Source organism: Garra rufa, chromosome 1 (assembly GCF_049309525.1).
Source record: "Garra rufa chromosome 1, GarRuf1.0, whole genome shotgun sequence".
Lineage (NCBI taxonomy): Eukaryota > Metazoa > Chordata > Actinopteri > Cypriniformes > Cyprinidae > Garra > Garra rufa.
The window spans coordinates 32,505,324-32,528,493 of NC_133361.1; the positions used below are offsets into that span (position 1 = coordinate 32,505,324).

The 23,170-nt window shown below is 34.7% G+C and overlaps 4 protein-coding genes across 5 annotated transcripts; 2 read left to right on the forward strand and 2 right to left on the reverse strand.

The window, feature by feature from the left end:
- Positions 1 to 138: 138 nt before the first annotated feature.
- cpsf4 (cleavage and polyadenylation specific factor 4) lies at positions 139 to 4,230 on the reverse strand. Its single transcript, XM_073833181.1, has 8 exons — positions 3,780 to 4,230; positions 3,574 to 3,624; positions 3,334 to 3,486; positions 3,109 to 3,204; positions 2,875 to 2,968; positions 1,983 to 2,055; positions 1,728 to 1,898; positions 139 to 1,637 (listed from the first exon to the last, which is right to left on the reverse strand). Exons 1-8 carry the CDS (start codon positions 3,880 to 3,882, stop codon positions 1,569 to 1,571), a joined length of 810 nt encoding a protein of 269 aa, XP_073689282.1. The 5' UTR covers positions 3,883 to 4,230; the 3' UTR covers positions 139 to 1,568.
- A 3,120-nt stretch (positions 4,231 to 7,350) lies between these two features.
- Positions 7,351 to 8,500, reverse strand: bud31 (BUD31 homolog). Its single transcript, XM_073833199.1, has 4 exons — positions 8,301 to 8,500; positions 7,954 to 8,076; positions 7,703 to 7,869; positions 7,351 to 7,557 (listed from the first exon to the last, which is right to left on the reverse strand). Exons 1-4 carry the CDS (start codon positions 8,392 to 8,394, stop codon positions 7,507 to 7,509), a joined length of 435 nt encoding a protein of 144 aa, XP_073689300.1. The 5' UTR covers positions 8,395 to 8,500; the 3' UTR covers positions 7,351 to 7,506.
- A 239-nt stretch (positions 8,501 to 8,739) lies between these two features.
- pdap1b (pdgfa associated protein 1b) lies at positions 8,740 to 14,028 on the forward strand. Its single transcript, XM_073833207.1, has 6 exons — positions 8,740 to 9,042; positions 9,223 to 9,314; positions 10,795 to 10,890; positions 11,750 to 11,868; positions 13,270 to 13,421; positions 13,509 to 14,028. The coding sequence occupies exons 1-6, from the start codon at positions 9,030 to 9,032 to the stop codon at positions 13,571 to 13,573; spliced, it is 537 nt and encodes a 178-aa protein (XP_073689308.1). The 5' UTR covers positions 8,740 to 9,029; the 3' UTR covers positions 13,574 to 14,028.
- A 1,481-nt stretch (positions 14,029 to 15,509) lies between these two features.
- On the forward strand, positions 15,510 to 23,109 carry shmt1 (serine hydroxymethyltransferase 1 (soluble)). 2 transcript variants are annotated; one of them, XM_073838993.1, is made up of 12 exons: positions 15,510 to 15,627; positions 16,677 to 16,775; positions 17,399 to 17,544; positions 17,691 to 17,806; positions 17,920 to 18,080; positions 18,397 to 18,478; positions 19,480 to 19,692; positions 19,773 to 19,889; positions 21,039 to 21,161; positions 21,276 to 21,392; positions 22,447 to 22,557; positions 22,637 to 23,109. In XM_073838993.1, the coding sequence occupies exons 2-12, from the start codon at positions 16,689 to 16,691 to the stop codon at positions 22,807 to 22,809; spliced, it is 1,446 nt and encodes a 481-aa protein (XP_073695094.1). In that variant the 5' UTR covers positions 15,510 to 15,627; positions 16,677 to 16,688; the 3' UTR covers positions 22,810 to 23,109. The 2 variants fall into 2 exon arrangements, with proteins under 2 accessions (XP_073695094.1, XP_073695101.1); XM_073839000.1 differs by lacking the exon at positions 15,510 to 15,627 and adding an exon at positions 16,103 to 16,140.
- The last annotated feature ends 61 nt before the right edge of the window (positions 23,110 to 23,170 follow it).

Consider the following 23,170-nt stretch of genomic DNA (forward strand, 5'->3'; position numbering starts at 1 on the left):
GACTCTTTATTGAAAGTATACAAAATGTTGGCTGTATGCAAAAGAGCTTGATGACTATTATTCACATTTCTTGTAATGAATTAAATGTATTACATTGACTGGGGTTTAATACACTTTGTGTTTTTGTGTGCCATGACTTTAAGGGATAGTTCACCCAAAAATGAAAATTCTGTCATTAATTACTCACACATCTGTCGTTCTAAACCCATAACATCTTCATTCATCTTTAGAACACAAATTAAGATTTTTTTTTTTTTTTTTTGGATGAAATCTTAAAGAATTTTGACCCTCCATAGAAGGCAACAAAGCTGAAGTGTTGAAGACTCAGAGAAGTAACAGGTTTGGAACGATATGAGGGCGAGTAATCAATGACAAAATTTTCATTTTTGGGTGGTTTCATGTGTTTTAAAATGGATTCAGTAGTCAGCAACCAAGGTGGTCAGTCACACTGCAGCCCAGAATACAAGCAAATAAGGGGAATCTTTATTCAGTCAAAAAGGACCATTTAAAAGCTAAAACCCCATGAATAGCTGATACGTGCTACTTGTAATATTTAGAAAATATAGATAAATCACTTTCAAGATAATGGTTACATAAATCCAGTAATATTTATTGTAATAAGAACAACCCAACAATCAGTTTTATTTACTATAAACAAGCATCTTGATAGACTACAAAGTGATGTATTTTCTGCCTCCAATTTTGGATAATCTTGGTTGCTAATTGACAATATTCTCTCAACATTTAATATATTTTCCTTTAATTTCAGCAATGCTTTAAAGTTTAAGGAATCAAGATGCTTGTTGCTCCAATACAAAAGACTGTAAGGTTAATGTGAAAGAAAAACAAAAAACTATATGAAAACAGTTACTGATCATTATACGTTTTCAATATGTACTAACTGAGATGCACTTGGCACATGGACAGTGAGGTAGAGCCACATTTATGTCCCTCAACTATAGCCTTTGCAGTGAAGTGTTAAAGAAATGGTTCACCACAAAAATAAAATGTACTGACCCTCAGGCCATCCAAGATGTAGATGAGTTTGTTTCTTCTTTTAAAATTTAATATTAAAATCACTTGCTCACCAAATGGTTAGAATGAGAGTCCGAACAGCTGATAAAAAAAAAAGATCCACATACCGTAACTCTTAAGAGCCCAAAAAAGATATAAGCAGATATGTTGGTGGTTTTTGGACTTATATTTTGGCCAAAGTTAAAATGCCTCAATGATAGATTTGTTTTTTGAAAACACACAGCTTTTCACTTCACAACATGTTAATTGATGGATTATTCGATGTTTTTAATAGTTGTTAGGGCTCTCATTCTGACGGCACCCATTTACTGCAGAGGATCCATTGGTGAGCAAGTGATGTAATGCTAAATTTCTCCACATCTGTTCTGATGAAAACAAACACTCATCTACATCTTTAGTGGCCTGAGGGGTGAGTAAATTTTAAGTGCATTTTTTTATTTTTGGGTGAACTATTTCTTTAATGTACCAGAAATGAAATATCTCACTTTGCAAGGTATAGTCACATTTATTGGAGATCCTTTTTGTAGAAAACTTTACTGTCCACTCAAAAACGCCAGGTGTCCTTTTGTACATTTGTTTGCGTAATGGCCCTTCTCACCACACTAGAAACAAAAAAACAGATAGTGAATATGATTGTACATTTGAAGGCATGTCAGAAAAATTGTATGCATAAAATTCGAATGCCGTCCCACCTTGTAACACGTAACTTGATCCAGTGGACGAGGACCGCGAGGTCCACCCATGTTGTTGTTAGAGTGCACTATCCCAACAGCATTTGGCATTCTCTGGTTGTTGTTAATATTGGTGTTGGTTAACTGGATGAGCGACTGTGATGACCTGTTTATGGGCTGCGGGTTTTGCTGCTGGAGATTGAAATGAAGATGAAACATTAGTATCAAGGTAAAAATCAAATATGTTTTGAAAAAAAAAAAAAAAAATCCACAAACCTTTTGCTGAGACTGTGCCTGTTGTGGTAATGGTGGCTGTTCAGTCGCACCCATAGGGAGTTCAAATCTTGGGCTAGGAATTACAAATTAAAAATGTTTATTTAAATCACACATATTTTGTTATTTTTTTTATTTAATACTGACCTGAATAAGATATTTCACATAAAATACATTTACATTTAGGCCACAAGAGAAAATGTTGCATTTATAAAAAGGACCCGGTTCCAAAGTTTACATACGCTTGATTTTTAATACTGTTGTGTTGTTACCTGAATGATCCACAGCTTTTTTTTTTTTTTTTGGTTTAGAGATAGTTGTTTATGAGTCCCTTGTTTGTCCTGAACAGTTAAACTGCCTGCTGTTCTTCAGAAAAATCTTTCAGGTCCCACAAATTCTTTGGTTTTTGCCAAATTTGTGAAATTGTATGATTTTGACACAACTGAAGGTTCAAACGCTCACAGGTGCTTCAAAAGGAAGAACCATGCATTTAGAGCCAGGGGTGAAAACTTTTGAATGGAATGAGGATGTGTAAATGTTTCTTATTTTGCCTAAATACATAATTTTCATTTAATACTGCCCTTCAGAAGCTACAGAAGATACTTACATGTTCTCAGAAGACAAAATAAGTTAAATTTATCTTGATCTTCACATTCCAAAAGTTTTTACCCCCCACCTCTCAATGCACCGTGTTTCCTTCTGAAGCATCAGTGAGTGTTTGAACCTTCTGTAATAGTTGCATATGAGTTATTTTATCTTGTGGACTATATGTTTAAAGTATTTTAAGTTAAATATCTTATTCAGGTCAGTACTAAATAAAAATAACATTCTGCAAGGTGTATGTAAGCTTTTGACTTCAACTGTACAAACATAAACTTCAATCAAAGATACTCACTGCATAAATTTGCACGACTTGCCCTCCGGGCAGAAACCAACAAGGTAGTTTACACAGATAACTCTTCTTGTGTGTCTGTGCCTGCAATCTGGACCTAAAAGGGAATGTGAGGGGAAAAAAATAAGCTCCCTATTACAATTAATTTTAAAATATCTGTAACCTGTAAAATACTTAAATGCAATACTTCCAATTTGTGTTAATGCAAATACCAGAAAATCACTGCAAAAGACTTACCATGCTTACAAAACCCTCTATCATACCATGGGCAATCTTTAATCTTAGATTCTGGGTCAATGTGCAAAAATGGACACTCTTTATTACTGCACTCCCCTGCAAAACAAAAATAAATTATTAAAACTACTAACACACATAGAGAACTCTAGAAAGATAGATAGATAGATAGATAGATAGATAGATAGATAGATAGATAGATAGATAGATAGATAGATAGATACTAACCAAATTTAGAGTAGAAATAACATTCAGGCATCTTTGTCATATCATACTCGTGTAAAAATTCACATTGGTCTCCTTTTTTGCATAAACCTCTAAGCCAGTGCTTGCACACCACAGTCTTTTCTCCACTGATGTGTCTGAAAGGACACATTCCACCTGTCAAAAGAGAAAGCTTTAGAGTCTGATCAATGCAATAAATCTGATTTACACATAAAAAATCTTTAAAGTTTTTGTAACACATGCCTTTCATACAGGCAGCTCTCATGAAGAACTCGCAAACAGCTGCGCCAGATTCTGAAAAATAACATTTTGTGTCATTATTAAGTCTTCTGTTTTAAATAATGCTTAACTAACAATTAATTTTGTGTATTTATATATATAATAAATAATAAACACTATAGTAACTGATCATTTAAAACAAATACTCATCAATACACATATGAACTTACTATCCATTCCTGGAAATGGCAGTGGCTGAGCGCCTAATTGTTGTTCTACAGCAATTTCGAGATCAAACTTGAGATGATCGACATTCGCGATTAATTCCTGCATTTTGGTTGTATATTCTGTTTATTTTTTTACCAGCAGTTGAAACTCTTCTCTTTATAACACCTAATCAGAAAACTAAAAGGAGTCTGAAAGGCTAACAACTTATCAGTTTGCCGTTGGTCGGGTAACGTTGTGAATTCTAGACGTAAAAAGAAAGATTAACGAAAACGTATGCAGGTTTATTAACTGGGTAAACAGATTTTAATATCGACTGAGAGCAAATCGGTAAAGATAAAGATAAACATTGTAAATAAACAGTTGATTTTTAGAACCGTCTACTTCCACAGCGCTGTTCACGAGTAACCCTTGAACTCCAGGCCGTATAATCGAGTACAAAAGCATCGACTTTCTGGAAACGCGCGAATGCAGTTTTTAAAATGTATTTTTTGAGATGAGTCATTTCGCCTTATTAATATTAAAAAGTGCATCTGTGATCTTATAGTGACTTGTTGTTAGTTGGAAAGTTTGAATTTTGATGCCACCAAGAATATACGAAAGGCTGATTTTGATCAGTGTGTTGGATGTTGATTAAAATGTCTGCTTTATTTACTAGCGCCATGCAGCTCTCAACAATTGTACTATTCAGAGTGCTGACTGTGGTGTGTGTAGCTATTGACTAGCTGACCTGGGATTACGAAAATGTATTTAAATAATATAATAAGAGTATTGAATAAAGATTAAATTTCATACATGTAAACCAACAACCAGAAGCTTTTTTCTGTTGTTCTTAATCCCAAACTATACAGATTCTATTATGATCAGCAGTGTTGTAGTAGTAAACATTTGAAGTGGATCAAAAAAGTTGTCCTAAGAAAAACGAGTATTGTTTTGGTTTTAGGACAACTTTGATGAAAGGTTTTGATCCACTTCAAATGTTGCCTACTGTAGTTACATGTAACGGTAATCTGTGTAGTTAAATTACAGTTACTTATTCAAATGTTGACAATTACAAAGGAATTACGTCTGAATATTTCCTTTCTCTCTCACACACACAGATTTAATTGATTTCTTTCCCAAATTGCATTGACTGTCCTAAAATATGAGACACCAATGTTTCAGGAGGACACAGAATAGGACACGTTTATTTGATAACTTTTATTTTCTATTTGGGTTTATGTAAATGCTTTATTTTTTAAGATTAACTGCGTTTCCCCCTCCCCCAAGACATTGTTAGATGTCAGTGTTTTAAAACAGTATCATAGCTGTTAAACTATATCTTATGTTTCGAAATCAGTATTTAACTTGTTTATCAGTATTTGATTTTGTGGTGTCTCTACTTTCAAAATTAAATAATTATAATATCCATTCAAGTATGAAGGATTTTGACAGTCTGACAGTAATTAGTGTTAAATATTACTGTACGGTTAACACTGTCTGTTTTAAATGTTTCAAAATGATTAACAGATGAAAACCATCATTAGAAATTCAGAAAACTAATCAGTTACATTAAAGTAATTCAAATAGTTATGCTACTTATTTAATTTTAGTAACCTATTACATTTCCAAAGTAACCTTCCCAACACTGATGTTCAGGATATCAAGGCTCAATAAAACTGAATATTTTTGTGAAATGACATTGCCTTTTGTGTTTCTACACATATTTTCTACTCATTGTAGAAATTAATAAATAGCATCATTTCAAATGTATTTCTTCTCTAATATTCTGGTCATTTGTTTTGGATGTGTCAGATAATTTAGAATGATTTAATACACAAATACTTGCCCAGCTCATCCTGAACTTCAATAACTAACTTTGTTTTTTCAGTTTTCATACTATTTTTAATTTATTTCTCAGAAGTCCCCTTATAGATTTCAGGTATACATTTATGTATCACATTTTTAGTAAAGAAAATACAGAATGTAGCTGATGAATCAGGGAGACTCTTTGACCCTGACATGTGCGTTTACATCTTTGTTTTGGATAATGAAATGATAATTCTTAAAAGGTCAGGATATGGACAGGACATGGAAATGTACCATAATTTCTACCAAGATAACGCTTTTAACACCCATTTCATTTTTCTAACATCAGTTTCATTAATAGATCATTCTTAAGCCTGCTAGGGACTGATCTAAAACCTGATATTTTCTATTGATATTAAGGACATTTTTGTTGCCTCTCTGCAGTGGGTTGGTAGCTAACAAACGTGTAAAATAAATCATTTTAAGACTCATACAAACAATTTACATTGACAAAAATGCTAATTTGCATTTGTATGGGATGAGATATTCTACCTTACTCCTTTGACCAGAGCATGCTTATAGTGTTTTCACCATGTGTCATCAATCGACCATATTGGTGGCACTAAACATAAAAAACGCCACTGAACTGAGCAAAACTTGCAAATTCTGCTGATTATTGCTACTGAAAATGGTCAATCATTATCATGTTTTGGGCTGTACTAATCGGTCAGACTGGGAAAAACATTTGGAGTGCTATGGACTGCCAAAAGTTATAAACCAAGGAGAAGACTACAAAAAAAAAAAAATTGTCTGAGGAATAAAAGACGTTTGTGGTTTGCTAAACCGAAACAGGATTTCCAGAGCAAGAATCCTGACAACATTCATGTTTGTTCTTATCATTTCCAGTCAGGTAGGTGAAATATTAGGCTAATACACTATACTGCCAAAAGTATTGGGACACCCTATTTTAATGAACAGGTTTGACTACTGTAGTAATTTCCATGAGTACAAATCCTAATGTTAAAGCACATAATGATATTCTAGGGATTGTGTGCTTCTAATCTGATAGCAACAGCTTTGACAGGACCCTTTTCTATTCTAACATGACAATGCATCTGTTCAAGGTTCATAAAGAAATGATTGATTCAGTCAGTGTGGAAGAACTTGACTGGTCTGCGGAAAGCCAAGTCCTAATCCCAGCTGAACACCTCTGGAGTGACTTTAAATGCAGACTTTGAGCCAAAAACTCATCACCAAACACCAATGACTTGTAACTATGGGTACAGTCTTTTTTGACACTTCTAAAACGGTTGCAACAGAGATAGAAATACAAATTATTAATACATGAATTGTTTCCATCTTTGTTGCTAGTGTTTTGGAAGTGCCTTTTTCTGTTCTGAATGTTTCAAACCTGTTCATTAGAAGGGGGTGTCCCAATACTTTTGGCAATATAGTGTATCCTAATTAAAACTACTCGTATGCATCTTTACCACCTATTAATTTAAGTTTGTCAAAATATTGCACCCTTTCCTGCTTACAAAGTCCTTTATATGACTAAGCAGCTTCCACATTTTTTTCCATGGTTCAAACAGCATAAATTAGCAGAATCAATGTATTTAGTAGTACATTAACCTTACAATCCATGCTGTTGTTTACAATCTGAGTATCTCCAATATGACCGTGCATCCACGTAACTGACCAAACCGTGACACAAGTGCAAACCCTCTATATAACACATTTCATAAAAGCACACATTTAAAGTATACGATTGGACACTGTAACCACAAATGATTAAGATACAGAGTTTAATACAAATAATAAAAATCAAAACATACACAAAATCATATAATTTCTACAGATCCAACAATGTAATGACACCTCAAAAATGTATTAAAAATACAAATCAAAGTTCGGTAAGTTCAAAAAGTTGTTTCTCCTTTTGACTCATCCAGAACATCCTCGGCATCCACAGTGAGTGCACTCAATGATACGACCCTAAGAAAACAAAATAACAAATTAGGAACAGTGGCATACAGTAAATAATAAAACAGCTTTTTTTAATGAGGAGGTAAAAAATGAACATCTGACAGATGTGTAGAGCTTTGAATACATTAACCAGCTTTAACAGTGCATAACTTACCACTTCAAGCTTGCCTTTGGGAACTCTGCAGATGCAGTTTGTTCCAAAGTTTGTGTCACGCGTCTGAATGCACCGCAGACAGCACAGATTTTCATAGCCCTGTTTTTTCCATTTGGCAATCAGATTCTTGTCAGCGTAGCCTTCTCTAATGCAATACTCATACAGCTCTGGGAATGAAAATCATAAATAAACCACTCACATAGCAAACGATATCAAAAAATAAAACACTAGCAAACTGAACACCACCAAACCTCGACTAATCGCTTTCCTCTTGTAGAAAAGGTCGAAAATGTAACGGCTGCGTTGGTGATGAAGTCGGAAGATTGGCCAGAGAGACTCAACTTTACGTTTTCCCTCATGTGGCTCGGTTTCAGCTTTGAAATCAAAGCATCAGTTAATCGCATTGTAACACGTACACAGTAATGTATAAATAAAACAATGACAATTAACTAAATTTCTATGTTAAATGAACGAGGTACACGTGTGAATACTAATGTTAAATTACACTAACATTCATTCCGATTACTTAAACCTCCAAAATAAACAATCGACTTGTTAGCTTTCTGGCTAACGATAGTTTGTTGATCGCCGAACAAACCTTCGCGCATTTTCTGGTCCAATTCGTCAAGAGTCGGCTCTATGAGCTCCCAACCATCTGGAGGTGGTTTTCTACTCCTTTTTACCTTAGGCATTATATTATTTAGACAATATAAGATCCTCTCAGTGATTTAGCAACAGCGAGCTGCTGTATTCAGATCCAGACCTTTCCCGATTTTTGTCGCTGAGCGTGTGACGTCACTCTAAGGTCCTTTTAGTATAAATTGTTACACAAAACTTACGTCAACGAGTAGTCCTTGTTTTTACACATAAAACAAGAACTATAATTATTGTCAGTCTTGTTTTATTCGACATTCCGTTGCTAAAAATGAACTGCTTTGAATCCTGACTATTTCACATATCAGCAGTGGTTTTACTGTGGGGAAGCTTTGGTGTTTTTCTCTGTTCCAGCATATTGCATCAGGCTAGGTGTCTGATCAAGTGCCTGAGTTTAAATATAGAAACATGGACCAGCTGGCTATATGCTAATCGATGACTGTACCTACTTAATCGTGGGGGTTTGTATTTGCCGTATTTACTGTATCGTCCCGAGCCAAATAAAACCACGTATAAGTAATTGCTGCTATTTAGTATCTACAGAGTTAGATAACGTTACTCGAGAGCGTGGTAAAGTGACAACCTGATATCATAACTACCTCGGTTTTGTTGGGACTGGAGTGTGTTTGAGTCGACTGTGTTTTTTTATATCAAGTCAAGTTTAATCTCCATCATGCCTAAAGGAGGTAAGAGATCATTTTGTTGTGTATGTTCATTTTGTGGTAGTCATGTGCTCGTACTCGTTTACGCACTGCTGTCATAGTCTGTTTTGATGATTGACATTACAGTCTGTGTGTGTTGCACTTTTAAACAAAGTCTATCAGGATATTTTCATTGATTATAACTTTTTTATTTGCTTATTTTAGGGAAGAAAGGTAGCCATAAAGGTCGCATGAGAACCTACACAAGTCCTGACGAAATAGATGCTCAAATGAAAGCAGAAAAAGAGCGAAAAAAGGTACGTTGTGTTACAAACTCAGACAGAAATGTGACCCTGGACCACAAAACCAGTCATAAGGGTCAGTTTCTTTTAAAACTGACATATATACATCACATGAAAGCTGTTTATTCATGTATGGTTTGTTAGGATAGGACAATATTTGGCTGAGATACAATTATTTGAAAATCAAGAATCTGAGGGTGCAAAACAATCAAAATATTGAGAAAATTGCCTTTAAAGTTGTCCAAATAAATTCTTATTAAGGTATATTACTAATCAAAAAAATATGTTTTGATATATTTATGGTAGGTAATATCTTCATGGAACATGATCTTTACTTAATATCCTAATGATGTTTGGCATAAAAGAACAATGTATTGTTGGCTATTGCTACAAATATACCTGTAAGACTGGGTTTGTGCTCCAGGGTCACAAATATGTAAAATATTTAAAAAATATTGGTGAGAATAAAATTGGCACTGAAAGTAAGCATTAACATTTAAGTAAGAGCCTAAAGAAAGCGATGAAACATGGAATGGAAATTCACTCTAAATGCATGTTATTGATGCCACTGTGAACTATTCAGTCATGTATATATGTCATTTAAAAATTAATAACAACATTTAATAACATTTTTAATGAAAATGTCATAACTCGATCTTCCAGTGAAACAACACTTCTTTTTGGTGACGCAAGCCAGACTTCTCCAATTATTTAGTCTGCTTAAATCTCATCCCTTTATTACAGTCAGCTGCACGATGACATTTAGATTGGTCTTTATTTGTTCAACTAATGGATAGAACCAAGTCCTGGCATTAGATCTATCGCCTCTTCTGTTACAGAGCGACTTTATGGATAGTTCACCCAAAAATTAAAAATTCTGTCATTAATTACTCACCCTCATGTCGTTACAAAACCTGAAGACCTTTGTTCATCTTCAGAACACAAATTAAGATATTTTTGATGAAATCTGAGCACTTTCTGAACCTGCATAGACAGCAATGTAACTGACATGTTCAAGACCCAGAAAGGTAGTAAGGACATCATTAAAATAGTCCATGTGACATCAGTGGTTCAACCATAATTTTCCAAAAATTAGTTTTGTTTTCTTTGCACACAAAAAGTATTCTTGTAGCTTCATAACATTACGGTTGAACCACTGATGTCACATAGACTATTTTATTAATGTCCTTATATCTTTCTGGGCCTTGAATGTGGTAGGACCTTTGTTGTCTATGCAGAGTCAGAAAGCTCATCAAAAATATCTTAAATCGTGTCTTGAAGATGAACGACAGTCTTACGGGTTTGGAACGACATGAGGATGAGTAATTAATGACAGAATTTTCTTTTAAAATATATTTTTTAAAAGCAGTCAAAGCACAGCAAAAGATGATTGATTCTCAAGAGCTCCACCCACAACCACTTTCTGATTTCTGCGAGTCAGATTGGCTAAACAAATTCATTGTTGCATTTGGTAATGATTGATTTTACATTGTAGAATGAAGAAGAAGAAGGTGCTGCGGTGAACGACATCCAGAGCGAGGACAAACTGACAGCATCGGGTTCAGAGGACAGTGACGATGACGAGTCTCAAGTAAGTTTTCTCTAAGAATGATGACGAGTCCATGTTTCTGTAGAGCTATCCACCTACTTATAGATCCTCCTGCGGATTCATTCATCAGAGACGACCGTGGCAAGACATAGACATTCAGCCAAGCATCAGACACACTCTTACTCAGTCTAATTAAGTAAGAGTAAGATTTATTACACTAATAAAGTGTAATCTTATTGGGTGGAGCAGAGCATTGCTCTTTGATTAATCACTGTATTTGGAATGTAGAAATTATATATGTAGAAAGTATAAGTCTCTGTCGTCAGATGGATGAAGTTTGTTTTTGATACTTTAAAGGATTAGTTCACTTCCAAAATAAAAAATAATTTACTCACCACCATGTCATCCAAGATGTTCATGTCTTTCTTTCTTCAGTCGAAAAAAGAAATTATTGAGGAAAACATTGCAGGATTTTTCTCCATATAGTGGACTTTAATGGGGATCAGCGGGTTGAAGGTGCAAATTACAGTTTCAATGCAGCTTCAAAGTGCTCTACACAATCCTAGCTAAGGAATAATGGTCTTATCCAGCGAAACGATCTGTTATTTTCTAAAAAGAAAAATTTATATATATATACTTTTTAACCACTCCTATTCCTTGGCTGGGATCATGTAGAGCCTTTTGAAGCTGCATTGAAACCGCAATTTGGATCTTAAACCCGCTGATCCCCATTGAGGTCCACTATATAGAAAAAAATCCTGGAATGTTTTCCTCAAAAACTTTATTTTCGACTGAAGAAAGAAAGACATGAACATCTTGTGAACTAATTCTTTAATACAAATGATTGGAATAGCTTTAGTTTCAGTTAAGAATAACAACACTGATCTCCATTTTGCCACAGAAAAGGAAGGGTGTTGAGGGCTTGATAGAGATTGAAAATCCAAATCGAGCTGCCCAAAAAGCAAAGAAAGTCACAGAGATAGAACTCGAGGGTCCCAGACAGCTTTCCAGAAGAGAAAGGTAAGAGATACTGGGGTGAGTGAAGCTAACAATATTTTCTTCAAGCCTCTTATTATTTACCATTATTTAATGTCACATGTGTGACCCTGGACAACACAAAACCAGTCTTAAAGGAGAACTCCGGTGTGATATTGACCTAAAGTGTATTGAATCATGATACCGAGTGTGAACGTACCTTGCATATTTCATCTCGGTTTGTGTCCAGCTGTCCGAAATCTGGGGTCAGTTAGCCGATGCTCACAACAGGCTGTCTATGAGAGTGAACAGGGCATCGGAAAAGCCATGTAAATAAATCACTGTTTTACGCCATTTACGAGGCACAAAGTAGCTCCACACTTCATCGGTAGACTTCCTAGGGCCCTGACATTTAAAACGAGACATTGAGAACTCAGAAAAAGCACCGGTAGTTTATTTACAAGAAGATTTATACAGACATTTTCCACCAGGAACAGAGCGGTGGCCGCCATCTTGAATTTAGTCACGATAAGTCGAGTGTCGAGCACGAAGGAAACTACAACCTGATACGTTGATAACCTGATAAATTCATTGGTGCTCGACACTCGACTTATCGTGACTAAGTTCAGGATGGCGGCGACCGGATTTTCTTTCCCAGGTACTGTCTGTATAAATCTTCTTGTAAATAAACTACCGGTGCTTTTTCTGAGTTCTCAATGTCTCGTTTTAAATGTCAGGGCCCTAGGAAGTCTACCGATGAAGTGTGGAGCTACTTTGTGCCTCGTAAATGGCGTAAAACAGTGATTTATTTACATGGCTTTTCCGATGCCCTGTTCACTCTCATAGACAGCCTGTTGTGAGCATCGGCTAACTGACCCCAGATTTCGGACAGCTGGACACAAACCGAGATGAAATATGCAAGGTACGTTCACACTCGGTATCATGATTCAATACACTTTAGGTCAATATCACACCGGAGTTCTCCTTTAAGCAGCACAGATATGTTTGTAGCAATAGCCAAAAATACATTGTATGGGTCAAAATGATCAATTTTTCTTTTATACTAAAAATCATTAGGATATTAATTAAAGATCATGTTCCATTAAAATATTTTTAAAATTTCCTACCGTGAATATATCAAAACTTAATTTTTAATTAGCAATATGCATGGCTAAGAATTAATTTAGACAAATTTAAAGGTGATTTTCTCAATATTTGCATCCTCAGATTTTCAAATGGTTGTATCTTGGCCAAATATTGTCCTGTTATAAATTGAAAGCTTATTTATTCAGCTTTCAGATGATGTATAAATCTCAATTTAAAAAAAAATTGACCCTTATGACTGGTTTTGTGGTCCAGGGTCACATATTTTGTTATTACTAGACATCTAGACATGTGAATCTGCTCCTTTTCAGCTTGTTCAATGTATGTCTTTCCATATTTCAGAGAAGAGATCGAAAAGCAAAAGGCCAAGGAGAGGTATATGAAAATGCATTTAGCAGGAAAGACAGATCAAGCTAAAGCTGACCTCGCTCGACTCGCCATTATTAGAAAGCAACGCGAGGAAGCTGCACGGAAAAAAGAAGAGGAACGTAAAGGTAAATTTGCTGCATTTGTTAATGTTGTAAAGCAACTTGTGAAAATGTCTCGCTATATTTATGTTATTTTCTGCTTTGTCATTGTAGCAAAAGAAGCAGCGCAGGCGGCAGCAGCAGCGGCTAAAGGACTACATACGCTGTCTCTTAAATAATCCATATAGTGGATTCATAGAGGTTTTGATGCATTTGTGGACAGTATACGGTAATATTGACAATGTTATTTTTGAAGACAAAGCAAAAAATAACACAGTTCCACTGAAAAGGAATATTTCAGAGTTTATTAACCCAGAAAGCAGGCACCTAATTGTCCAAATAAAATGCCTTTGTGAGAGCCCTGATACTTTCACTAAAGTGGCTGAATTTTAATGCTTGCTTTCACAGTGATATTAGGAATATAGACATATTTATTAATATATTAATTAACATATTGCCATGTAACTGAGTCAACTTTGAGGTCTCAGTTTAAAGAATTATGGTAAGAAAAAAATTTAATAATCTGTCCTCAGTTGTAAAGGACCTGGTGTGTTTTAGAATGATGTTCTGATTGTATTCTCGTCAAATAATGTAAAGAATAACATACACACCAATAAAATGTCAGAACTTTTTTTGAAAATGTATTTGTATTGTTTTGTATATCTTAGTAGTATTCTCGTAACCCTTCTTAGAAACTGTTTTGATTTAGTAAGGTGTACATTACCAATGAAAACTTTTGAACAGTAAGATTTTTTGTTTTTTAAAGAATTCTCTTTTGCTCACCAAGCCTGCATTTATTTGTTTCAAAGTACAGCAAAAGCTGTAATATTGTGAAATATTCTGAACTATTTAAAATAACTAAAATCTATTTGAATATATTTTAAAATATAATTTATGTGATCAAAGCTGAATTTTCAGCCTCTTTACTAATATGCTGATTTGCTGTTTATGAAACATTTTTTTTATATTATTATCAATATTTAAAACAGTTTAGTAAATTTTTTCAGGATTCTTTGATGAATAGAAAGATCCAAACATCAACACTATCACTAACACTATACCATTCAAAAGCAAGGATGCTTTAAATTGATCAAAAGTGATGATAAAGACATTTACAGTATAATGTTACAAAAGATTACTATTTCAGATAAATGCTGTTCTTCTGAACTTTCTATTAATCAAGGAAACCTGAAAAAATTCTACTTGGCTGTTTTCAACATCAGAATATTAGAATGATTTCTGAAGGATCATGTGACTGGACTAATGGTGCTAAAAAGTCAGCTTTGAAATCAAAGAAATAAATTAAAAATTAATTCAAATAGAGAACAGATATCTGAAATAGTAAAAATAATGCAAAATATTACTGTTTTTGCTGTGCTTTGGATCAAATAAATACAGGCTTGGAAAGCAGAAGAGACTTATTTAAAAAACATTATACTTTTTAAAAACTTGACTGGTAGTGTATTTTTGAACTCTGGACCACAAAACCAGTCATAAGGTTAAATTTGACAAAACTGAGATGTATACATCATATGAAAGCTCAATAAATAAGCTTTCTATTGATATATGGTTTATTAGGATATGACAATTTGGACTATTTGTCCGAGATACATCTATTTGAAAATCTGGAATCTGAAAGTGCAAAAAAATCAAAATACTGAGAAAATCACCTTTAAAGTTCTCCAAATTAAGTTCTTAACATGCATATTACTAATCAAAAATTACATTTTGATATATTTATAGTAGGAATTTTACAAAAAATCTTCATGGAACATGATCTTTACTTCATTTCCTAATGATTTTTGGCATAAAAGAAAAATCAATAATTTTGACCCATACAATGTATTTTTGGCTATTGCTACAAGTATATCCCAGCGACTTAAGACTGGTTTTGTGGTCCAGGGTCACATATTAGTATTATTATGTTGGACACAACTCCATACCTTTGTTCTCGACGTCCTAGAGAAGCCCAGGGTGACTGTAGCATGTATTTTCTGAGATATTAACAAAAGGTAAATTAAAAAAAAAAAAACGCCTACTACAAAGAACAAAAAGGTGATTGCAGAAAAGGTGAAAAGGTTGCTCTATTTCGTTGTGGGCGGGACAGGAGATCGACTGGCCACGCCCCGCAGTGCGCTGATTGGCTTCCAAATTTCGCGGACTTTGACACGAGGAAGCCTAAAAGAAACTTTACTCAGAAATCTGGGGTAAACCGTTAATCACATTTTTAAAGGTAAGTAGAAGGTTTTCATTCTGTATCATCACATCTATATAGATAAACATTGTTTAAAACTTAGCTAACGTAAAGCAGAGTTTTATTAAGTGGATCAAATCACAAGCTTGTGACTGTCTGCATGTGCTCCACATTCTCGGCCGATAAATGTCATTCTGTTACGTTACCGTTGTGCAAATCGCTGCATAAAGAGCGCGTACACTTTGCTAAATAACGTCTGTGTATCAAATAATCCCATCGTTTCCGTTTATTATAAAGCAAGAATTCGTCAATTAGCCTCACGTCGTTTGATATGCAAGTTACAGGATGTATTTCGCGGGAAAAATGTATCCCTAAATGCATTGGTTCCGGTTTATGTGTCACTCTATATTTGCCAATCTAATTGTATCCTTGAAAGTTCTCGACAAGACGTGGAGAAACCTAACTATTACTCAAAAGGTTTGTTTCGTTGTCTGTCAGAAGCGTGCTCTGGACTGGCAGCTGCAGTTGCATCATTTGACTGACAGCTGAGCGGTGTGTTATTTGAGGGTTATTTATATACTATTACAGTATTTAGTATTATTTTTAATTTTATATTTTCACGTTTCGCTTAACTTTAGTTGGAGTTTTAGTATTTTTCTTTTGTGCTTCCGTAATTGTTTTTTTTTGTTTAAAAAAAATTGTTTAAAAGAAATGTGTGTGTGTATATATACATATTTATCTTCATTACATTTAGTTATAGTAATTTTAGTACTTGTTTAAAACGTTTTAACATTTATATTTTTCATGTATTTTTTTTTTCCACATTATTTGACTTTAATAGTTTCTGTTTTTGGTAATAACAACATCACTGATTACGGAATAATCATTCTAAGCAAAACACCATAGATAAAGAACAATAAACATTATACTGTGTTTGCATTTGAACCAAGAATACCTTGCTTTAAAGTTAAAGAGCTCAAACTCAAGTACAATAATGTTTTTGTTACAAATTATGTAACCCACTGTATACAGTATGTTTTGCATATGGGATTCTTCTTACATTTAACTGTACTTTTCCCCTCCTCTAGAGATCATCAACTATGGCTCAGAGTAACGGCCATCACAATAAAACATGGGAATCTCATAACAAGATGATGCTGGAACCTCTGAGCACAAATGATCCTGAGGTAAGTCAGTGATTTTATATGGACCACAAAACCAGTCATAAGGGTCCGTTTATTGAAATTGATTTATACATGATCAAAGCTAAATAAATAAGCTTTCCATTGATAGGACAATATTTGTCCGAGATACAACTGTTTAAAAATCTGTAATCTGAGGGTGCATTATTGAGAAAATCGACTTTAAAGTTGTCCAAACGAAGTTCTTAGCAATGCATATTACTAATCTGAAATTAAGTTTTGATATTTTTATGGTAGGAAATTTACAAAATATATTAATGGAACATGATCTTTATGTTTCTTAAAAGAAAAATTGCTAATTTTGACCCATACAATGTATTGTTGTCAACTGCTACAAATATACCTGTGCTACTTACAGCCTCAGGACTGTATTATTGTGAATCCATGCGGTAAACCACAAATTATAATCTGCTGTGCAAGTGGAAAAAAAACCTTTTGTTTAGACTAGTTCTGGGGGTTATGATGAAATCATGTCTCTTAGACTCTGATCTGCCATGTGACAGACAGATTTAGCTTTGCTGTGCTCAACTGGAGTGTGATTTATATCAAATCAAATAAAACTTGCTGTTGCTTATTTATGGCTTTAATATTTTTTCTGTATGCACTAGGTGTTTAACATAATAAAGAAGGAAAAGAAGCGTCAGACGTATGGATTGGAGCTCATTGCCTCTGAGAACTTCACTAGTCGGGCTGTTTTGGAGGCTCTGGGTTCCTGCATGAACAACAAGTACTCTGAAGGCTATCCTGGTCAGAGGTGACTATTATACAATGATATTTTATGCACTGTTATATTACAATTTTATGTTGTTGGATTTGCCAATAAAATTCCTATTGTGTAAGTTACACTTTGCACTTATGTGCTTATGCATTAAAAATGCAAAATGTCAAACTTTGTTTTAGATATTATGGAGGCACGGAGCATGTTGACGAATTAGAGCGTTTGTGTCAGGAAAGAGCTCTCAAGGTGTACGGCCTCGACCCGGAGAAATGGGGAGTGAATGTTCAGCCTTACTCTGGTAGGTTTGTTTCTGTGTCCCTGGCCTGCTGCTGCTGTAAGAGATGATGCAACCAATGAAACATTAACTCAAGCGCACATTGTTTGAAATATTGTTTCCTTTTTTTCCCTCAGGGTCACCTGCGAACTTTGCTGTATACACAGCCATAGTGGAACCTCATGGGCGTATCATGGGCCTTGATCTTCCTGATGGCGGCCATCTCACCCACGGCTTTATGACTGATAAAAAGAAAATCTCAGCCACTTCAATTTTCTTCGAGTCCATGCCGTATAAGGTGACCTTGTGATTAGAATCAACGGTGTGGTGAAGTAATAACTCAGATTTTTTCATTACTAGTTTTTGTACACGTTATAGGGAAATAACAAGAAATACAAACCAGTGTGTTCATAATTAAGTACATTAAAATAATATGGTAAGACACACTAATTTGCAATATCAAGCAGCAAAATGAGCTGTTTTGTACAGCTAAAAATATCTGGACGCGGATGAGACCGGTAGTCAGACACATAAAATTTACAAATGGCAGTAAAAATAAGGTAGATACCTGTATTGCTTTTTTAAATGTATGATTTTTTTATTTTTTTGTCCAGGTCAATCCAGAAACTGGATACATCGATTATGACAGACTTGAGGAAAATGCTCGTCTCTTCCACCCAAGACTAATTATTGCAGGTCAGCGCTGTTTCTGAGAAAGTCTAAGGATTTTTTTTTTTTTTTTTTTTTTTTTTTTTTTTTTTAAGTTGTTGGTCAACAATTTTTTAAATCTTACTTGAAACCCTTTATTTTTTTATTCTTTTTTTACCCTCAACAGTTTGACAGTTGGGATTTGTTTGTCCTTTTTGTGTAATGGTTTTTCTGTTAATTTTTTACTTTTATTACATTTTTATTCAGCATTTTGTTCAACCATTTGTTGTTTTAATGGTGCTTCTTAAATTTTGGTGGAAAAAATGATTGCAAAGAACCACAGAAACTTTTTTTTCCTGAAAGTAATAACTAAAGTTTATGACAACCTTTCATACCTGAAAATTGACATCTTAATCTGATTTTATGTATTTTTTTCCTACCAAAGATGTGCTTTTCAAAATGAAATGGTACATTTATTAACATATTATTATTTTTATCACTATATATTTCATTTTATTCAAATTAATACAACTTCTATGAATAATAATAATAATTCACCCAAAAATAAAAAATATTCTGTCAATAATTACTCGTTCCAAACCCATAAGACCTTCGTTCATCTTCAGCGCACAAATTAAGATATTTTTGATGAAATCCGAGATTTCTGACCCTGCATAGACAGCAACGCAACTGACACATTCAAGGCCCAGAAAGGTAGTAAGGACATTGATAAAATAGTCCATGTGACACCAGTGGTTCAACCGTAATGTAATAAAAGCTACAAGAATACTTCTTGTATACAAAGAAAAGAAAAATAATGACTTTATTCATCAATTTCTTCTCTTCCGCGTCAGTCTTCAACACACGTTCAACGCTGTAGGTGGCATTCTGATATTTTCTATAAATTCCCTCCTCCTCCTAGTAGTCAGACAAACAATTCACAACATTGGGTGAATTAGTGCTGCTCTGATGGGCTGGTTGGAGATTAAAGTATTTCAACATCAAAATAAATGACAAACATCACAATGTTTCTGTGTGCCATTGTTTAGGCACCAGCTGTTATTCCCGCAACCTGGACTACAGTCGCCTGAGGAAGATTGCAGAAGAGAATGGAGCGTATCTTCTGGCAGACATGGCTCACATCAGCGGTTTGGTCGCAACAGGAGTCGTTCCATCTCCGTTTGAATACTGTGACATTGTTTCCACTACCACCCATAAGACCCTGAGGGGCTGCAGGGCAGGAGTCATTTTCTTCAGGAGGGGTGAGTTTAGTGCGAATTAACCTGTTACACTAAATCTAGGCCATTGAGAGTGCTATCTTGACACATTCTTGAATTTTTAGGAGTTCGTAGTGTTGATGCAAAGACCGGCAAGGAGACCCTGTATAACCTGGAGAGTCTGATTAACCAGGCAGTGTTTCCTGGACTGCAGGGCGGCCCTCATAATCATGCCATTGCAGGTAAGAGCCGATGTCCTTTGAGTGTTTAGATAAGATAAATTAAGATTACGGTACATTAATTAAGATTAATCATTTAGCCAATTGAGGCCAATAGAAGCAGTCAAACCAAGATTAGATAAGTTTGCATTTACACTAGGAATTATGAATAAATTAATTATTTGACAAATAATAATTTGATTAAGCTAACCATCCAATCAGATTCTGAAAACACTGTCTATACAGTCATCTGATGTTAGAACGCATAAGTATTTCTCTGTATGTAAGGACGACATTCACTGCAAACCCCACAATAGTGCAACTTGACAACAAGCTCTTTATCAGTCCGATCGATAGTAATGCAGGTTCTCTGTGATTTTTATCATGACCAGTCTAGTGGTATGTCTTATGTGTGTACTGAAGTTATTATGTGGCTTAAATTCAGACAAAAGTAATGTTTTAAATATTTTACAATTTTCAGATTATTTTAATGGAGTATATGCATTTTTTGTAAACATTTAAAGGATTAGTTTACTTCAAGAGTAAAAATTTCCTGATAATTTACTCACCCCCATGTCATCCAAGTTCATGTCTTTATTTCTTCGGTCGAAAAGAAATTAAGGCTTTTAAGAAAAACATTCCAGGATTTTTCTCCATATACTGTAGCGGTCTTCGATGGGCATCAGCAGGTTGAAAAAAAAAAAAAAAAAAAATTAAAAATCCGTTTACAAAACGGTAAAACGACAATGTCGGGCGATTTTTGAAGTTGGAGGAGAAAATGTGACTCTACCTTTTTGAAGTACACAGATGAAGAACTACCCACTAACCGAGACCTTTCCAACATGACAAGGATGCGGAAAGCAGAGCTAGTGCAAGACGAGCATTTGTGGTTAAGAAGTACAGAAAATGGCCGCTCATTTCGGTTGATGAGACTCTTATTCCTCGTCTGGGGTCATGTAGAGTCCTTTGAAGCTACATTGAAACTGCTATTTGGACCTTCAACCCAATGATCCCCATTGAAGTCCACTATATGGAGAAAATCCTGGACTGTTTTAATTATATATTAAATTATTTACATAAAATTCTGACAATTGATTATCGGTACTCTTAATGTACAATTTTCTACTAGTTTTGTGCTTTATTTTATGTTTGATCATTTGATGTGATTCACAGGGGTTGCTGTTGCTTTGAAGCAGGCTCTGACTCCAGAGTTCAAGACCTATCAATTGCAAGTTCTGGCCAATTGCAAAGCTTTAGCAGCTACCCTGATGGAAAAGGGCTACAAAGTTGTTACAGGTGAGTTCCATTAAGGATTTAGGTATCATTCGTGTGTAAATGAAACTGTTGACTTAGGGTGACAGATTGGACACAGTTACAGTTATGTTCACTTTCTTTGGTTTTTCTATTTAGGTGGCTCAGATAATCATCTCATCTTGGTTGATCTGCGTTCAAATGGAACTGATGGAGGAAGAGCAGAGAAAGTACTGGAGGCTTGTGCCATTGCCTGCAACAAGAACACCTGCCCAGGTGCATTGAAAAGAATCAATAACAGCTACAGTTGAGGTCAAACGTTTACTTACACCTTGTAGAATCTGCAAAATGTTAATTATTTCCAAAATAAGCGATCATACAAATGCGTGTTATTTTTTTTATTTAGTACTGACCTGAATAAGATATTTCACATAAAAGACGTTTACATATGTGACCCTGGACCACAAAACCAGTCTTAAGTCGCTGGGGTATATTTGTATCAATAGCCAAAAATACATTGCATGGGTCAAAATTTTAGATTTTTCTTTTATGCCAAAAATCATTAGGAAATTAAGTAAAGTTCATGTTCCATTAAGATTTTTTTGTCAAATTCCTACTGTAAACATATCAAAATGTAATTTTTGATTTGTAATATGCATTGTTAAGAACCTAATTTGGACAACTTTAAAGATGATTTTCTCAGTCTTTTTGATTTTTTTGCATCCTCAGATTTCTGATTTCAAATAGATGTATCTCAGCCAAATATTGTCCGATCCTAACAAACCATACATCAATAGAAAGCTTATTTATTGAGCTTTCATATGATGTATAAATCTCAGTTTTGTCAAATTTAACCTTATGACTGGTTTTGTGGTCCAGGGTCACATAGTCCACAAGAAAAAAAATAGTTGAATTTAGTTGAATAGTTAAATAGTTGAGTTTGCTGTTTTTCACAAAAATCATTCAGCTATCACAAATTCTTTGGTTTTTCAGCATTTGTGTATTTGAACACTTTCCAACAATGACTGTATGATTTTGAGATCCATCTTTTCACACTGAGGACAACTGGGGGACTCATATGCAACTATTACAGAAGGTTCAAACACTAACTGATGCTTCAGAAGGAAACACGATGCGGGGGTGAAAACTTTTGAACAGATTCTTAAAAATTATTCTTAAAATAATTAACGTTTTGCAGATTCTGCAAGGTGTATGTAATGGACCTATCCTTTACAATGACTTTGATCATGTTGGATATATTTTTGTATGTTTTACTATAATAATCTAACCAGTTATTCCTCTGATCCTTTTTCTAAACTTTGTAACGAAGGTGATAAAAGTGCCTTGCGCCCCAGCGGCCTTCGTTTAGGCTCTCCGGCTCTTACATCTCGAGGACTAATGGAGGATGATTTCCGTAAAGTTGCTGAATTCATTCACCAGGGTGAGTTTTATGCAGTAATGTAACATTAAAGAATATTATACTTGATATTATACCTAACAATATGTGTATCTGCTCTTAGGCATTGAGTTGACATTGGAGATCCAAAGAAACATGAATCCTAAAGCAACTTTGAAGGAGTTTAAGGAAGAACTGGCTCAAAACGAGAAGTACCAACTGAAAATAAAAGAAATTCGAAAGGAAGTCGAAGACTTTGCTGGAAAGTTCCCAATGCCTGGGTTGCCAGAGTTATAATTATTGACTTTCTGACTATTTGCACTTCCTGAAATAAAAATTTCTATTGATTTAATGGGCACAAAGGCTTGAATACCACTCAGCAATCATCACGCACATCAGATGATCAAATGATCTGTTTTTGAAATCACACATTTAATTGGTTTCTGTATGGTGTTTCTAGTCTCTCATTTCTGTGGTTAAACCCATTGTGGAACAAGCTGCATAGTTGTGCACTTAAATCAAAAGAGAAGAAAATAACCAACTGGCACAATGAATTTGTACATGCAGTGCAAATAAACCCTCGAATGTAAATGTGAACGTGTGACTGGACCTGTTTCTTGCTGATAAGTGTAAAATTTACTCTGAGTTTACATGTGCA

Coding starts and splice junctions, on each gene's coding strand:
- pdap1b (XM_073833207.1), top strand. Junction 9,315..10,794: donor CAGAAAAAGAGCGAAAAAAG/GTACGTTGTGTT, acceptor TTTACATTGTAG/AATGAAGAAGAAGAAGGTGC. Junction 13,422..13,508: donor AAAAGAAGAGGAACGTAAAG/GTAAATTTGCTG, acceptor TTGTCATTGTAG/CAAAAGAAGCAGCGCAGGCG.
- shmt1 (XM_073838993.1), top strand. CDS start 16,689: ATGGCTCAGAGTAACGGCCATCACAATAAAACATGGGAATCTCATAAC. Junction 19,890..21,038: donor TCATAATCATGCCATTGCAG/GTAAGAGCCGAT, acceptor TGTGATTCACAG/GGGTTGCTGTTGCTTTGAAG. Junction 21,162..21,275: donor GGGCTACAAAGTTGTTACAG/GTGAGTTCCATT, acceptor TTTTCTATTTAG/GTGGCTCAGATAATCATCTC.
- bud31 (XM_073833199.1), bottom strand. CDS start 8,394: ATGCCTAAGGTAAAAAGGAGTAGAAAACCACCTCCAGATGGTTGGGAG. Junction 7,870..7,953: donor GAGGAAAGCGATTAGTCGAG/GTTTGGTGGTGT, acceptor TTTCATTCCCAG/AGCTGTATGAGTATTGCATT. Junction 7,558..7,702: donor CCAAAGGCAAGCTTGAAGTG/GTAAGTTATGCA, acceptor TTGTTTTCTTAG/GGTCGTATCATTGAGTGCAC.
- cpsf4 (XM_073833181.1), bottom strand. CDS start 3,882: ATGCAGGAATTAATCGCGAATGTCGATCATCTCAAGTTTGATCTCGAA. Junction 3,205..3,333: donor TTATTTCTACTCTAAATTTG/GTTAGTATCTAT, acceptor TTTGTTTTGCAG/GGGAGTGCAGTAATAAAGAG. Junction 2,969..3,108: donor TAGAGGGTTTTGTAAGCATG/GTAAGTCTTTTG, acceptor ATTCCCTTTTAG/GTCCAGATTGCAGGCACAGA.